The 18,241-nt window shown below is 44.8% G+C and overlaps 1 protein-coding gene across 3 annotated transcripts in view; it reads left to right on the forward strand.

Moving 5' to 3' along the window:
• The window catches only part of kansl1b (KAT8 regulatory NSL complex subunit 1b), a 74,096-nt gene extending 56,170 nt beyond the window's left edge, over positions 1-17,926 (forward strand). For all 3 annotated transcript variants that reach the window (XM_072675174.1, XM_072675172.1, XM_072675175.1), the window contains exons 4-15: positions 626-721; positions 1,516-1,628; positions 2,220-2,394; positions 7,765-7,933; positions 11,689-11,883; positions 12,683-12,841; positions 13,548-13,687; positions 14,482-14,603; positions 14,696-14,750; positions 14,864-14,976; positions 15,199-15,457; positions 15,761-17,926. In XM_072675174.1, the coding sequence (XP_072531275.1) occupies positions 626-721; positions 1,516-1,628; positions 2,220-2,394; positions 7,765-7,933; positions 11,689-11,883; positions 12,683-12,841; positions 13,548-13,687; positions 14,482-14,603; positions 14,696-14,750; positions 14,864-14,976; positions 15,199-15,457; positions 15,761-15,997 (1,833 nt within the window). In that variant the 3' untranslated portion in view covers positions 15,998-17,926. The remainder of the gene's footprint in view (positions 1-625; positions 722-1,515; positions 1,629-2,219; positions 2,395-7,764; positions 7,934-11,688; positions 11,884-12,682; positions 12,842-13,547; positions 13,688-14,481; positions 14,604-14,695; positions 14,751-14,863; positions 14,977-15,198; positions 15,458-15,760) is intronic.
• The last annotated feature ends 315 nt before the right edge of the window (positions 17,927-18,241 follow it).

Below are 18,241 nucleotides of genomic sequence, written 5' to 3' on the forward strand. Positions count from 1 at the left end.
GCTTTATATTATAGTCTATTATAGAATAATAATATTCAAAAGTAGCCAAAGAAAGTCTTTTAATAACTGCATGTTAATTGAGTAGGTCTTCGTGCCACCTCTAGTTGAGGAGGCTACCATCAGAGGATCTACTGAGCTAAAACAAAGGGCCCAGCTAAAACTTACTAGTGCCAACCAGTACTAGGGCCTAAATGCTTTCTTCCGCTGATTCCTCAGCAGTTCTCGTCTTCTGTGAGGACTTGGTCACCTTCACCCCTTCCCTTGGGTGTCCATGTTTATTCATCGGGAGTGGGAAATTTAAATACTGTTTCTAAACCTGGACATACAGATGGTGAGAGCGGTCCCTGGTGATGGAACAGTGTTACTTGCGCTGGCTTGCTCTCCTCACTTCGCTTTCTCTGTTCGTGCTGACTTACCAGGCTGAACAGGCCGTCAAAGGACACACACACACACACACACACTGACCAAGTCTGGTTACACAGCACTACCTCTGCCTTATCAATCTGATCCATAACAGCAGGTCCTAGACAAAATGCTCAGTGTTCAGTGTACTGTAGCATAGGTGACATCTATTTGTGTGTGTGTGTGTGTGTGTGTGTGTGTGTGTGTGTGTGTTCTCCTGCAGGGCCCAGTGCTGCTGGGAGAGAGTTCAGTGTGTGAGTCGCTAGCAGAGGACAGTGGCACGTCAAGGACGGACAGCATCATCTGGCCTGCCTCACAGGTACAGCAGCAAGCACACTCATTTACACACAACACACTTAGCTACTATGTTATGATATACACATACACGATGTCCAAAAGTCTGTGGACACTCCTTTTAATGAATGCATTCAGCTAGATTGCTGAGACAGATGTGCAAACGCGCGCACACACAGCTTGTCTAGTGCTTGTAGAGAAGTACTGCCAATAGAATAGGACTCTCTGGAGCAGATTAACATGAACGTATTGCCCCCCCCCCCCCCCCCCCCCAGCATTGATCTGTGTCCCAATACTTTTCAGACCAGAGGTTCCGTATTTGGTGTTTTAAGCATGGGACAAAGGAACACTGTGATGGAGAATCACCCTATTAGTATTCAGTGCAAAGTCAGATCCCTTTCTAACTGAACCATGAGGGTTTTATAGTGGAAATATTGACGCTGTTGATGATCAGAATCTTAAGAATGGCGCAGAACTCTGTGTCCTGCAGATGCGAGCCGCTCTCTAAGCATGTTTAAGCCCCTTCAGTCAAAGAAAGATGGAGGGGGGGGTTTGCATTTGAGCAGCTCTGGCACTTTGCCTAAAACTCAGTCCCTCCTCAAAAAGGGCGCTGAGTTTGCCCAGGATGGGTTGGCTGGAGTTTGGGTAAAGGGGAGGTGTAAAAACACTTGTGCTCTTTGTTTTTTGGAATGCCAAGGGCTGTTGACCTCTTTTTTTTAATCCATTCACTCCAGCAGTGGAATTTCACCAGAACCATTCAGCTGCTTGGACCAAACCTAGAGGAGAGCCGTACCTCTTATTTATCTGTCTATCTTCCAGGTGCGTGATGCTGACGGGACAGAAGGGTCCGTATCGGCCCATGGTATCGCCATGGAGACGAACCTGAGGAAAGGGTACCCACCTGTACGGCAGGTGAATGGAGTCATCAACAGGTATGACTGGAGAGAAGGAGCCTCTGCTCATATATATTTATGCATATGGATCATGTGTGCAAGTTTCTGATCCCATATTGAGTTTATTCACAATCATGTGCACCATAAATGCACAGAACACAATTATCGTGCCACTGGGTGAACTGTTTTACACAGTAGTGCACACTGAGCCACATAAATGGGCCCAAACTGCAATCATATACCTAATATTAAATATTACAATTACTGTTGGGCATCACTGTAAGCTTATATTGCTTTCAATGCATAATTAAGTACCATCGTTATACTTCTGCTCTTGTTACAGTACAACTAAATTATTCTCTTCACATAGCCTGGCTTAGAAAGCTGGGGTCAGCCATGCTGCAGCATACCACGAACGAGGGAGGCTAAACGGCCTTGCTTAAAGGCATAGCAGTGGCAGCTTAGAAAACCTGGGTATCAAACCCACAACCCTGTGATCAACAGCCACTCAGATGATGACTACTGAGCCACCACTGCCATTAATGCATTTCTACAGATATTTGTGCAATTTTTGGACAAAGGTGGCAGGTGAGATTTTAAAGTTGTGTGTATTTGCGCTCTCCCTTCCAGTTTGCGGGCCACTTCTCCTGAAAGTACAGAGCTGGAGGAGCAGCTCACCTCGCAGCAGCAGCGGCCCGGCTCTGCGGCAGACAGCACTTGTGTTGCCGCCCGCACTCGACCACTGCTGTCCTGCAAGAGACGACGCCTCCTCCGGCCCAGCTCCATCACCAACCTCAACCGCAAGGTAGGACATTCGGTCAGCTTGAGAGCGTCCGGTATTCTGTAAGGACAGTATTTGCAACTTTGGAACGACGCAGTGGACTGTAGTTTCATCCCTTCAGACCGAAACACTGTGGGTTTGTGTCCATTCAGATACTTTTTAAGTTGCACCCATTGCTGACAGCTTGTCTAGTCCCTGTAGAGAAGCACTGCCAATAAAATAGGACTGAAGCGGATCAACATGAACCCATTGGCCCTATGCTGCCTAATGCCAGGCATGGGCAGGAGAAGTGTAAAGCCCGTCAGCATTGAGCTGTGGGGATGTGGAACTGTGCTCTCTGGAATGATGGATGGTCCCCATCTAATACTTTTGGGATGAGTTGGGGTGTTTAAATCCTCACAGCACTGCTCTCTAGTCTCTTCTCTGGGCAGTAGAGACCGTTACTCCAATGAAAGCAGGTGAAACAGTTTTTAATACCCTTGATCCAGAAGAAACAATCAATGAACAGGTGTCCCAATACTTTTGTCCATACTCCTGAGCATCTTGGCAGCGTGAACACTTAACAAAAGCTTGGCTTAATAGTGAACTAATCTCACACACCATGCTTAAATGTTAAGATCATGCAGCACATTGCAGGACATTGTGTTTTCAGACCCCTACACATGGTTCTTTGAGTGAGACCACAGGAGAACCACTTTTTGGATAAACAGCCTTTACATCAAGTAATCAAGTTCTTTGCACTCACATTTCCTTTACACGAGTGGTTCTTGTATGGCATCATTTAAAGAACATTTTGTAGCGGTGTATTTATTTAATTTATTTTTATGTCGATTTTGGATCAGCACCTCTTGTGAGGTGTTTGAGAGGATAGGGCCAGTGTGGAAGCTCAGCAGTTCTCACCAACATTGTAGAGAAACTCTAAAACGAGGGCAAAGTTTCTGAGCGGCCTGCATGAGGCAGACCTGCGTCAGTGTGCAGATCTCTCTGACAGTACATGACCGCTTTGTAGATGTGTGTGAACGTGGGGGTGTTGCATTGAAGGGCTAGAGAAAAGAAGATGGCGTGGGCAGAGGATTGTATTTTTGGGAGCGAGTGACGTTTGGAGCAGGCTGTGGGTGTGAGCAGGCTGTGGGTGTGCCTCTGTGGGTTCGTAACGTGTTGAAGGGGGCCAGTTGAGCAGATTCCCCCTCAGATAACCGGATCAGGATTTTTAGCTATGGAACACGCTGGGCCTGCATGCGCTGCTGGAGCCTGCAAATCTACTAGAGAGCTGTACGTGCAGCAGGGTGTTTGACCTTCTCTACAAGTATTTGCTGATGCTGAGGTGCGTGACCTTGGGAACTTGGGAAGGTCGGTGGTAGAGATGAATGTTTTAACAGTCTTTGAGCAGTTTTTAAACAGAATTTATATATTAAATATTTAATGAGGCCTTTTTAAAAAGAATTTCTGTACAAGAGATGAAGTTAAAGGTTTCTTACTAATTTTAAGGTTCTTTTTTAGTTGACAAACGACAAACACAGTCAGCCCAGAGTGTGTGCACCACTACATACGTTCAGTCAGGAAGTGACCTGACTGCAGTGTTTCTAAAGGAGCTATGAGCTGATTGGTCAGGGAGGAGAGTCAGACTGCATTAAAAGATATTAAACACTGTAAAATGGTCATTATAAGAAATAACTCTACTAAACGAAATCAGTCAATCAACGAATCAAGCTTCATTATAGAAACTGATGCTAAAAATAAAGGGATTTTGCTTTAATTTTATTTTAATTAGCAGCTGGGATCAGGCAAGCAGCTGTACCTAACAGTTATGGCTAATAATACATGGGAGCAGGCTTGGCTGAACTAGTGCTAATGGCTAAGCAAAGGCAGTAAATGTAAATGTAGGTCTGCTTGTGTCCTGATCTTCTCTCCAGTCGCAAAAGCTTATTTAAAATAATGCAAAATAAAGAGTTTTCATTCTCCAAATATATGTTTTGTCTGAGTACCTTATTTGTACTCCCTGAGTAAAGGCTTATGCGTTTAGAAGCCCATATATGCTCAGTTAAATGTCCATTCCTGTTATTTAGCTTTTTTAATTTGGATATTTGTACATTATTCACTTTCTTCAATGGAGACTGAAAAGTCGCCTCAACATCTAAGACCTTCCTTTACAAAGGAAGTGTTTCCCACTACAATGGTGGTTCTCCAACTCCTCAGAGATCTCACACAGTCGAGAGATTTTCTCCAACCCTACTAGCATCATCCAGGGACAGAGCAGAATCCCTGGGGACTTGGAAGATGTATTCCTCACGCTGAACAGAGCTGTTTCCAGTGTCTGCTGATCTCAGTGTTTACAACAACAGCAGAGATACTGATAGTAGACCAGCATTCCTGCTCCAGGATTGTTCATCTGGTCAGGGCATGTGGGTGATGTTTTTGTCCACCAACCATTTAAAGTTCTTACTAAGTTTTTAAGATATGAAACTTGCATATAGTTGGTAAAAAAAATATACTGGAGCATAATCTTGGCTAAAATAATTAGCTATGATACCAAAACAGTAGAATAGCAAAGCTGCTCCTTGATCCCAGGCACATTACACACACTGCAGCACTATTGAGACCACACCCCCACATTTACTGTTCATTCCTCCAACACAAACCTGATAAAGTTCCTTTAATTTACCCAAGATTTCCTACTAATTCCAATAAATTCCCAAAGTACCTGAAATTATCATGAAAAGTTTACATTTTGGAATGGCTGAAGTTCCCATAGGACATTTTCCACTCCCTTGCAACCCTAGTTTCATCATAACCATAATTCAGGAATGCCTGAAATACGGTTAGATGAGACGGTAGTTAGATGAGGCCAGCCCAAAACATGGTCATGTGGGTTGTTTAGCTGAACGGCTGAATACAGGTTGTTTCGGTTATGATTTGAATAATGATAAAAGCAGAGTCGTGCTTCCTGAGAACGTCTGAGGAGCTGAGAAGGTCCAGATTTGGGCAGCGGATCAAATATAAGAGAATAATAACAAAAGAAATGACCAAACACCAGCCTGTTTATGTCTGCCCTGTTTCTCACAACACCTGCAGCCTTTTGTCTTAAAACAAGCTTGTATTTATGGTTGCTGATCTAGGATCAGTTTCAAACCAATGTATCTTCATAAAATCCACGAGAACGATCTCATTAGTGCATTTGGAGTCAATGTTAGATCAGCAGTCTAGGCCTGATTAGTGTAATGGTATAGTGTGACTCTTACTGCTGATCTAGGGTCAGTTTTCTAGAGTTCATGGACACCAGCAGTGTAAATCTGAATACTATAAAGGTCTAGTATAGGCCTCAGGCTCATAGAGCTGATCTATGATCATTTTGGGCTGAATTACTATGTTTATACAGACTGTAGACATAGATCCTAGATCAGCACTCTTACTCAGGGATGCCTGTTACTGTAGAGCCGTGTCCTCCCCTCATGCTGACTCATCCCTTTGCACTTTCAATGACATTTACTCTTTCAGGACGGAGCCTCAGCCTGCTGATCCCAGTACGCTCTGCTAGTAGGCCACAGTCCCTTGCTGTGAGTCAGCTTCCTCTCTAGAATTGACCCTGGATCAGCCCGGTAAACTGAAACCTTCCCATAAATACACACCCCTGCCGCGAACCAGCATGCTCAAGCAGCCGCTAAAACAATAAGCACCACCTCAAACTCGGCTCAGTTACAAATAACAGCTCAGATTTGTGTTGGAGGTGAACGTCCTTGAGTCGTTTTGGATGAGGAGCCAGAAAGCAGTGGAAGAACCCGAGGATGAATTGAAGCAAACAGACATGTGTTGCTGTATGGGCTGTAATTTCCCATTGAAAAACCTGACTGGATACTAATATGCTTCCAAATGTCCAAATGTTTGTGGACACACAATGCTCCAAAATCTAATAGAAAGCCATTCTATGTGTACAGTAGCAACAGTTCCTCCAACTTTGTGTTTTTTTTTGTTTTTGTTTTAAATACCCCTGATTAGGGAGATCCATTGAATTAGCAGTACATAAGTGTCCCAATACTTTTGTCCACATGGTATATTTCATGTAAAGAACATTTGCCTGGCTTTGGGGAGCTAAGCAATGCAGTTGCTGCTATCGTCACTCTACAGTATGCAGTCCTCTGCCAGTAGTCATAGAAGTGACCGTAGAAATGACCACCCGCAGTACCGGAGAAACCATAAACAGCCAGAATGAAAGGTGCTTTGACTTGACTGAAAGTATCCGGTCCAGTATTTGTTTCTGATTGTTTACTGTGGTGATTTTCAAGCTTTTTCAACCAAGTAGCACCATGACCAAACCAAGGGGTCCAGATACCATCTTCATGTTACCACTTCATAGAAAGCATGTTAACATAAGCAATGAAATGAAAAGCAATGAAAACACTAAGCATACTTTCAGGATAAGGTCATTTAAAGCATGACCAGGCCTGCCACTAAAATTACATAATCTTACACAGCAGACAGGTCAAATCAGCAACCAAGACTCTCAATGGGGACCCATCCTCCTCTGAACCAAAGTCAAAACCACTTAAATGACTGAAAAAATAAGTCCTGTTACGCTCTGGCATACTGCTATAATCAAACACTACATGGACAAAAGTATTGGGACACCTGCTGTAAAATCAAGGGGAATAATAAGTTATTCCTGCTTTTCTGCCCTGGCAAGAAAGTTTTCTACAGGGATTAGACCAGCTGTGGGTGTGCATTTGCAGTTCTGTGTCAGCAATGGGTTTAAATGTGTTCATTAGAAGGGGTGTCCACAAACCTTTGGACTTTTAGCGTATATCTAAGTGTAGAGTAGCAGCTCGTTATTTGAACCCCTGTAGGAGCACCTGAACGGAACCACTGCCCCGTCTGAGAAGGAACAGGAAGGATGCTGATACAGTGGAAGGTTGAGCGTTTGAGTGAAGTGCTGGTGTCGTGCCTGTGTGTACAAGCGCTCTCCTCCTAGGATTCCTGAGTAACCCAGTTTGAATAAGCTTGAGTACATGAGCTGTGGTTGCCTGTAGCAACCCCCACCCCTCGCGCTCGCTCACTCTTGCGCTCGCTCGCTCTCGTCTGTTTTGTGGTTAATGAATGAAACGAATGTGTACTGGAATAAAAGCTCACGTGCAAAACATTGGCAACTGGGTCACCTGCTCAGCAAAGCTGGGTGGAGTCAGCAGAACGAGCTATTGGAGTGTTTTGTGAATAGACAAATGAGTGTGCAGCGAGCGGGAGGCGCTAAACAGAGCTTATTGATATGTAAATAAATGATGGCGATGAGGAGGGGGTGAGCTGATTTCATGTTGAAGCAGTTTAATAACCTGATACATGCATCTCTCTCTCTCTCTCTCTCTCTCTCTCTCTCTCTCCCCCTTTCTCTCTCCTTCTGCACTGCAGGTTCAGAAGTTGGTCGGGCCTGGGCGGTGTGGCTGTGAGGTCAGTGGGCAGTGTGTGATGTGCTGTGGGCGTTCCCTGGTTCCTGTAGACCCTCAGTTTCAGCTCCCTCTGCTGGAAAGACTGGCTCAGGTCGACCCCTGCATCCACTCCATCCTTTCATTCCCTGATGGTGAGTACGGCTGCAGCTAGAGCTGCACAGACCTTTTTATTTATTTATTATTACATACCTTTCCTCTCCACACCGTCATTGACAGCTCAGTACTCTGTGCATTTAGCCTTTGCTGTGTTCTGCGTGTCGAGCAGGATGTCATGTTTTAAGTGGTTGTAGACCTGTTTAATTCAGCTTTTGTTTTGTCTGATATCTTCTGAGACAGATGTTTGCTTCTAATACGGATTACCGATTTCCTCTCCACGTTAAATGGTGCTGCAGTATCGGACATGTACTAGCTGCATCATTTAAGGTGGACTGCGCTAAAGTAGATTACCCCAAGAGTTGATGAGGGAAAAAATAAATAAAGGGTTTGGTGAGCTCCTACTGGTCTGAAAGACGTTCAGGAGGCCAAACATCGGAGTTTGCGGTCCTCAAACACTGCTCAATTCCCTCTTTCCAACTTCCCTCGAACCAACCAGCGTAGACACAGCAAGACTGACAGTCAGGGCTAAAATCTCAGAGTGTAACCCCAGGCCAAAGCATCTTGAATGTAGTAGGTTGATGGCAATGTGTTAGAAATTCCATTGTTCATCAGTAGCAGAGAGGAATCCGCTGATTTCTGCCTCAAACACGGACCTGTTTCCTCTTTGGAGGCGGTGAAGTGCCAACGCTACTAACCAGTACTGTTGTTGGATGCTGATGAGGACATGTTCTAATCACTGTCTCTGCCTCGTCAGTCACGTCTTTCACAACACATCCTTGACAGTATGCAAACACTCTTCCCATCATGACACATCACGTCACCTCCAGCGCCTGATTTAGCCTCATTCAGACACGCTAGATCATTGTTCATCTCCACGTTTCTCCACCGTCCTTTTAATTCACTCTTCATCACCAGGTTTTCTGGCCATCTGGCTGCTTCTCTCTCCCTCTCTCTCTCCCCCCCCCATCCCAGTCTCATGGTCTCGCTGCTAGAGATGCTTTGGTGCTAGATCAACAGCACAGTCCGGAGCTCAAACCAGATCATGGTGGTGTAGCCTTACTTGCTCTCTCCGCTCTTTGTCCTCCTCCTTTAAGCTGCTTCTTTCTTTTGCTCTGTTCTTTCTTCTGCATCCAGCTGCTTTTTGTGATTTCTGTTGTTCTCTGGCTCTCGCTCTCTGTTACTCACTCAGTCCTTTTGCGGCTTTTACAGTATCCTGGGCTTTTACAGTATCCTGGGCCCATGCCTTCCTGACTAAGTGTTAATTATTCCAGCGCTGCTGTTTCACCTCCTAAAATAGCCTGCAAACTGCACCCTGCTCAGAGCAAGGCTCTGTAATTCAGCAGCGCTCTCACGCACCCTGCTGTAGAGCAGTCAGACTAACAAACAGGATCCCAGAGGAAGGCCAGTGTAAAGCACAGTGCCAGTCTGAACCCAGGTCAGGGCTTTGTTGTCTTAGTTTAGGGAGGGTTGGTACAGCGCACAGGCTTTCGAACCTTAATCCAGAGATTAATCTTAAAACTGTGCATCTCAATGTTTGTCAATTTAAACTTTCTGACTGTCAGAATTACATGATAAATGGACCAATAGAAATGCTCCAAAATTACCTGGAATAAGATCTTTTTGCCCTGACTTCCATACAAAGTTAAGAAGGTAGTGTTCTCCTGTAAAGTTGATCATTTTGGAGATGCAAGATTTTTGCCTGACAGCAACTATGAGATACGTTATATGGACAAAAGTATTGGGACACCTGCCTATTCATTGTTTATCGAAATCAAAGGTATAATCCATAAAGGTAAGGTTTTGTATTAGAATTTGGAGCATTGCTTGTGAGGATTTTATTGCATTTAGAAAGAAGCATTATTGAGGTCCAGATGTTGAATGATTACCACCTTGTCCCAGAAGTACTGGATGGGGCACCATCATTACATACCTCTCTAGCCCACGCTTGGCACTAGACATGGTGCCAGTAGGTTCATGCTGGGATTTGAAGGATCTCAGCAGTTTGTCTTTATTTAATTATCATTAGTAACTCCAGCAAGTTCTTCCAATAAACAGCGTAGCTGATTAACAGTAGACCATGGTTGCCAAACAGCAGAAGCTGGTTCATTAGTACAGAATTTAAGAGATGTGTTCAGTCGTAGGTACATTTACGTGCTCTTATCCAGGGTGACTTACGTGTTAAACATGTGACACAGGAAGGAGAATGTAGGGTTCGGAGTCTCGCTCAAGGACTCTTATTGGTGTAGAGTGGTCTGCTCGCCCAGACAGGGAATTAAACCCTGGTCTGCTGCAGGGAAGGTGGTGCGGTCACCCACCACACAACACCAACGTGTTCTGCAGGGGCTTTTTTTCATTTGAAGATCTGATTGGCCGACTCGTCTGTATTATAGCAGTTTTACACTCGCGTCAGAGCTGTCCCCGTTTAGACTCACTTTAAAATCCAGTATTGTTCTGACCCCAGATCAGAGCTCCGAAGCCATCCAGCATTATCTTTGTTCAGCCTGCGTGAGAGACGACCCGTATTGCTGCTCAGAACCGGTTCTATTGTGTGGGAGAGAGGGAGAGAGGGCATAATGGGTTCAGGAGGGGCAGGGTTACATGTGGAGTGAAACTCAAGCAGGGAAGATGAGAGCCAGGGGAACTCCACTGGGCTTCAGGCCTGCGAAACCTGCAGGGTGATGCCACCTGCTGGTTGCCCTTTGGAACTGCATGGTCCCAGGTTACATTGACCGCCTGGGTAAAGTGTGTGTTTGGAGAACTGGTCCAAGGAGCACAGCAGGGTGTGAAATGCGTTTGTAAAGGTTGTTTTTTGCCCCCCCCCCCCCGACACACACACACACACACACACACACACACACACACACACAAACACGAACACAAATGGGGGCTTTTTGTGGTCAATTCAGCTTCTGTAGCACTCCTACAGGTTCCACTCTACTCTAGGTGCGAAGGATGTGGCAGTGATGTTTTGACATTTTGAAATGATGTGATGAATTAGACCTCTATTATTAAAATGTGTTCATATTAAACACTAGATTTAAGTTTTCTAATAAAAAAAAGTTGTATTGATGGTGTTAAAACATAATTAAGAGTAGACACCCCCCCTCAGTATTAGTGGGTTCCCTGCCCTCTCAGCACATTTGAAATATGCATGTTAGGGGTGGTCTCTTGAAAGGGTGCAGAGGCAGGGTTTAGTGAGAAGGTTTTCTGTTCAGTGGGAGCATCAGCATTCATTGTCATTGCCCACCGCTACGTAAAAACGTTTAATTCCTCTCGGTTTCATCATCTATTGAGGTGGAGTTGCAGCAGAACTGGGTTTTCCACCTCTAGGTGGCGCTCTAACCAGCTTAGGAACGTGAAAAAAGTAGAAAAAGTGTTATTCATCAGCAAATAATGCTCACTGATGGACACATTACTTGTTTTAGCCAATTCTGCAAATGTACACTATGGGGACAAAAATATTGGGACACCTGCTTGTTCATCGTTTCTTCCAAAATCAAGATTAAGTTTTGTTTGTGCTTTTGTTGGAGCGTTAGTGGGGTCAGGATGTTGGAGGATGAATCATCACTCCACTCCAACCATCGCCAACTCCCCAACTCATGCCAGAAGTATTCCTTAATTCCTGAGAACACAGTTCTTCCACCGCTCAGTGCTGGGGGGCTTTATACCCCTCTAGCCCACACCTGGCATTATTTAGAAAGGGTGTCCACAAACATTTGGACATAGTGTATGTGTGTGAAATTCTAAATCTATGCCCCCCCCCCCCCCTCTCTCTCTCTCTCTCTCTCAGACGTGGGGATAAGTCTGCACCTGCAGCGCATGTTAAAGTGTCACTGGCAAGGCCGGCCGCTTGAGAAGATCAAACCCATCAAGAAGCTTTCCCTCAAACACAAGCTCCCTCTGAGCAGCCGTCTCCCTGACCCCTCATCGTCCTCCTCCTCCAAAGACAAGCATAAGCTGACCAACTCGCTCCTCTCCACAGTCCGTAAGTACCGTTCAGCGCTGTGATGATCTAGTTCTAACCGGAGTGGTTGTGCAACCCATGCTGGTGCCTCCATCCATAATACACATTAACGAGGGCGACAGTGTTATACACTCGTGTCTGAGTGACCTATGACTGGGAAGAGTTGTTGATTGGGGGGGAAATGGCTCTTGACCTTTACATAGAGTCCGATCTGTGCTGAAAGTCTGCCTCCAATCCAGCAGCGTGTGGAAGTGACCTTTTTTCTCAGGTCAACTGCAGCTGTTTGTCTGGGCTTAGGTAACGGTGACTCAGCCCTGTGTCATCGTAATGGCTGAGCAGCTCAATTTGCCACCAAGTGCAGCTGCTGTGAAGCGGTAGTGACTAAAATACCCATTTATAAAGAGTTTCTCCTGCTTCTGTTGGAGAAACTGTCTCTACTGTTCAGGGAAGAAGGATTTCTACTAGATTTTGGAGGAGCATTGCTGTGAGGATTTGATTGCGATCAGCAAAAAGCGCAGTAGTGAGGTCAGGATGCTGGATGATGATCACCATCCTACCTCATCATGGAGCTCCACCAGTATTTCCTGGCATTAGGCAGCATGGTGTCAACAGGTTAATCCTTATCTGCCCCAGAGAGTCCTATTCTCTTTATTAGATGCCACACAAGTTCCAGTACCGTGTCAAACCAAATGCACTGTATGCTGGGAATCCTGACCAATCACAGAACCATGTTTGAAGTTTATTGTATATCTTGAGTAATCAAAACATCACATTATTATTCATTGTTTTTCTCTTCCTCCCTCTCTCTGCCCATCCTCAGGGTTGTCCCATCACAAAATTCGTTCAGAGAAGCTGATTCGGCAGCAGAGTGACAGCGGCGAGTCTCGTCAGCTTTTCCGGCCAGAACGGAGCCACACAGCTTTCGACAAGAGCCACAGCCGCAAGAGACCCAGAGAGCACTCTCTGGAGCGCACAGAGAGTACGTACACTTCTCCTTATTCTCGGTCTCTCAGCCCACTGTCGAGTCCTCAGTTGTTCTCGTTTGATTCATTAATTTAGAGCAGGTTTTAAATTAGAAGTCTAGGTGAAAGGTCTGGGACATCGTTTAGTCTGACTTGCCTTATGATTGATTCACTGCCGTATTCTCTAGTAGTAATATCAACATTTTATGTAGTCAACAACGGGAAATCCAGTCAAATTATAAGTTCAAATAAAACAAAGCTGTTTTTAAGAATCATCACAGTCTCAGAACATATGGATACAATGCATGATTGGTCTGTGAGTTTCCTCGGCTGGTAAACCTGTATTGTAAAGGCTGGAAGAGTTACTCCAGTTAAAAGGAATGCTCCACACTCACTGACCAGTCGACCAGTGTTTTTTTAAGCTGGTATTTTTATAGATCAGGACACCAAATAACAGTATTTTATAATATAAACTGCTCTAATAAACAAAGAATGAAACCAGGGTCACATGAAGCAGATTTAGCTGAATCAAAAAATACATCGAATCAAAGTCCCAACATATATAATAAAATATTACAGTACATAACCCACAAAGTTCCAGAGAAATCTCTTCAGCTCAGTCTGAATGAATTTCTCGATTAATAAATGTCCTTGCTTTGTGTTTCCGCTCATAAATACTGTTTTGTGAGTAACACTCTGACCCTTATCTCTGTTTTTCTACAGATGCACCTAAGTTGTATATGGAGGTGAGCAGCCCATGTCCATCTCTGCCCAGCCTGAACACCCCCAGCCACAGTCCACTGGTCAGACAGTTGTCCTCTTCTGAGAGCCCCACGCCCTGCAGTCTCAACAATGCCACTCCGGTAAGACGTGTGTGTGTGTGTGTGTGTGTGTGTGTGTGTGTGTGTGTGTGTCACTAGAAGGTGATGGTGTTTCTGGGTGTTGATGTGTCTGTATTTAGGAGTTTGTATGTATTATTGGTTAAAATGTGACCAGTGTGGTCGCTTTCAGACAGATGTACTGCAAGGGGCGATTAAGCAATCCATAACACTTAAAGCAAGTAAACATTTGAGTATATCAGTAATCTCATCTTTGACAAATGAGAGATTTAGACTACATTTAAGGTTATTTTTATTTAACTTTTGCTAAGATGTGCTTCCCTCTTTTCAGTTTTTTTTATTATTTCTCTCCACACAGACAGGAAAACGCTAGCATCAGCGCGCTAGCCCTGTATGGGGTTTAATCCCGAAGTAATCCCACTATTAATCCCCAGTTTAATCCTACAACTATGCAAATCAGGAAATAACAGAATCTAAACCTCAGTACAGCATAATTATACAGCATCTAACAGCACAGTGTTTGCATTTATTCATATGGAAATCTGAGATCTGCTGGTATCTCTGTGCAGACACTGTAGTGTTCTCACTCCTGTAGTTCACTATAAAGGGAGTAGGGAGCTGTTTGAGATTCAGCCAGAAATGAGGGATCAGTTTTCTTAAAGCTCTGTTTTCAGTAACTAAAAGCGATGTCTGTGTGGACGGGAGGCCAAAACGCAGACAAGCACCTCCATTATGATGATGATCATTATGCATCCTGTGGTTAAAACATTGATGATTCACTGCAGTGGTCACTGAGAACTGCTGTATCTCTCTTCCAGCAACCCATTCGCCGGAGGAGAGGAGAAAGCTCCTTTGACATCAACAACATCGTCATCCCCATGTCTGTGGCGGCCACCACCAGAGTTGAGAAGCTGCAGTACAAAGAGATTCTTACACCAAGGTTAGACACGTGCACGCCGCTCCCTCAGACGCTCTCTCTTCTGCAGATGAATTTTCTGTGTCTGACGTTTGTTTCTGTTTTGTTGCCTGAAGTTGGAGAGAGGTTGACATCACTGCGAAGATTTCCGAAGAAGATGACTCAGTGGAGGTATGGATCAGTTCAGATCATTAGGGCAGTTAGTGTTTGAAAACTGAAGCGCCTTAAGCTCTTCTACAGCTTTTCTGGACATCTTTAAACATGCTTCTCTTTTTCTCTCTCAGATTGAGGATCTCTCTGATGCAATGTTCTCCCAGCTGCATCTCCAGAACGAAGAGCAGGAGCGTTCTCGGTGGAGCTGGACAGCCAGTGCCATTGCCAAGAGGAGGGGCAGTCGGTAGGTCCCTTTCTTAAACATAGGCCTGATTTACAGCCATGCAGATCACGTGGCAGGTCCTGAAATGACCTGAATTTAGCTCAGTGTCTTCGAGTTTGAGGAAAGCATTACAGTGCTAAGGTTTTAGAAGTCCATTGAGGCTCCTTGACAATTTCTAATTTTTATCCATCCTTAATCCTACAACAATAAGAATGTGCTAATCTTTCTTTTGCACCCTCCCAGCTCTTACAAATCTGTCGACGGGCGGACCACCCCGCTGCTGGGCGGCACAAACCCTTCCACACCGCAGCCCTCGTCCCCAGACACAGCGCACTTCCACCTGCTGCAGGATTATGGCTCAGCCGCCTCTCCCTCCAGCCCTGCTAGCCCGGAGCTGCTTATGTTCTCTGGCCTGCACACCCCTGGCCCAAGAGACTCTCAGCGCCTGCTGTCCAACGAGGACACACGCTGCTCCACCCCAGACACCATCTATGAGGAGATGGTAAGCATACACTTACTGTTGAGGAGTACCTCAGGGATCAATGATGGGTCCACTTTAGTTGTGAACATACTAGTTGTACTGGTACAGCCCCACACACAGCCCCCATCTGACTTTTCGACAGTGTGAATCTAGCAATGTATAAATTCGCCAATAAAATGCTCCAGAATGACTTGGAATTCTGTAAACTTGCCATTTTGGAGATATGAGGTTTTACCATGATAGATTGATGAAATAGTGGAGTGTTTGCTGTAATGTAAGCTCAGTTGCTCATTATGTCTCCTCGTTTTTTTTTTCTCTATACAGGTTTCCCAGCCGGTGCAGCCGTGGGAGCGCCGGACCTTCCCTCTGGACACAGACCCGGCGCTGGAGTACGAGGACCAGAGCAGCCCTGTCAGCGAGCGGCCCGGTCGAACCGTGCGCAGAATCTCCGGCTGCAAGACGGGCTCGTCCAGATCAGAGTCTGATGCCGGCCCCCCATCACCTCTCCCCGAAGACAGCAGCAAACAGAAAGCCAACCCACTCAAACACACTCACCGATAAGGCTTGGACACAAAAAAAAACAAAAAAAAAAACTTATAGACTCAGACCCCCTGCTCCCCCCCCCCCCCCCCCCACCTCCACCAGCTTTCATAAAAAAACGACACAAACAAAAAATATATACATATATATAAAAAAAAAAGCATAGACTAAATCCCTGCTGTTTGATATTCAAACACCAGTTAATTCTTTCACAGTTTTTAGTGAATTGTATGGAAATGTAGAGACCTGTTTTAATTCTTTTCTCTGCTTTTCTCTTGTTTGGGTCACTGGAAAATAATAAATTGCCTGTAGGAAAGAAAAAGAAAGATTTAAGCATAGCAGGAAGCAGAGACTCCGAAGAGGTGTTGTCTGAATTGCTGATGTGCACTTGCCCAGCATCCGAACTGAAGAGATTGTATTGGTTGTATCAGACCCCAATGGGTTGACCACAAGATCCCCGTTATAACAACTTAGGCTCAGCAACATCAAAAACATCAAAGAAAACACGCACACAAATATTTTATTTGACGAAGTGTCCTGCCTTCCCTCTTCGTTTTTCCTTTATCTTTGTTTTCTTTAGCACTTCATTATGTTTTCTCTCTCTGACTCCCATTCATTTCCTACTTGGAATATCGGGAATGATCAAATTTGTGCATCTTTAATGGGACAGCTTTCATTTGAACTCCATTGTTAATCAGCTGCTGGTTTATTTGTTTCTGTTTGCTCGATGCTTCAGTGCCCAGATCATCTTCAAATTTGGACCCTGAATCCAGTTTCCAGTCCTGGATGATGATCTTGAACTTCTCAATAGACAGAAGTTAATGCAACCTGTTATGTCAAGTCCAGGACTGGAAACTGGATTCAGGGTCCAGGTTTGAAGACCTCTGCTTTAGTGTGTTGAAGCCCACCCGCACCGCATTTTTGTGCATCTAGTAGATGTAAAAGAGCTGACTCCAGATTAGCACTGTTGAGCTGTTTGATCCGTGTAATTCCCACAGATGCACTGCCCATGCTTTCCATCGCTTTACACGCAAAAGAGCTTCAAGCACTTATAAGTTACTTAGAGTTACTTTGGTTTAATTCTGCTGCCTGTTTGTTTGTTTAGGGACGGAGAACTGCCCGTATTCAGCGTTGCTGGCTTGCAGGCTGCTTAACGCAACGTAATTTGCACTCTGATGCTTAGCACTGTCCTGTCCGTCATTCCATAAATTTGAGTTGAGTTATTGATTGAATTGGGCCCTGAAGGCACTTTCAGCCCTGATGATTTTGAAATCAATCTAAAAATCATTGGATATTAATTAAATCTATTTTTGGTCATCATGGAACTGCTGCACTATTCCTTGCCTTTCTCTGTAGAGTTAACTGGCCACCTATATAAAGCTAGTTGAGCACCTGGCAGTAATCCACAGGCTCGAGTGAGGTTGTTTTTGTTATCTGGCCTATGCTTGTTTGTTCATCTCTGAATTCCAGTGATCGGACACCCCCCCACCCCTCCGACTCCATTATGTTTGTGAACGTACCAAAAGCCATCAGACCAGTTCAGAGGGACTTTGAGATGTCGTCCCGTTTTCTACTGAGACTTCCCACCCAGTCAGGTCCCAGACATGATTGACGGTGATGGTCTATCTCTGTGCTTGGGGCTCTGTTCACCCACCAAGCAGACTCGATGTACAATAGAGTTGGGTTAGCTTTCGAAAGCCAATATTGTATTTGTGTGGGTTATTTTCATACTCTGAATTTCCAACGTGGTGAACGGGGGTCGGGCGAGTCTGGTATATCCTTTAGCATGTAATAGTTTGTACAAAAAAAAAAGTATATTTTGTAAATACATTGTTTGATTCTTTACTGTGTTTGATGTTGAGGCTGTAGCTGTCCTGATTGTATAGGGAGAAGACAAAAAAAATATTTAACACTTTCTTTACGCAGAGGCAAAAAAAAAGAGAGAAGATTGGGGGGGGGGGCGGGGGGGTGTATGGTTAATTGGCCAATCTGACAGACAGGCAGCGTTTGTGCTTCTCAAAATTAAAAGTGAATTATATTGTACTTTCTTGTGTGTGTCCTGCTTTGTACCCCTAAAGCCTTCTGTATATCCAGGCCTTCCGATTTGGTCACACAAGTAGGGGGACCCACAGTGGTGTGCTGTAGCCTGGTGGTGACAAGGGGAAAACACTACTTGCCTAAGTCAGCTGGGTGAGCTCACCACTCTTAAGGTCTTTAGGTCCTTAAGCAAGACCTCCTAACCCTACGTTCTCCTACCTGTGTAAC

This window comes from Salminus brasiliensis, chromosome 3 (genome assembly GCF_030463535.1).
Source record: "Salminus brasiliensis chromosome 3, fSalBra1.hap2, whole genome shotgun sequence".
In the NCBI taxonomy this organism is placed as follows: domain Eukaryota; kingdom Metazoa; phylum Chordata; class Actinopteri; order Characiformes; family Bryconidae; genus Salminus; species Salminus brasiliensis.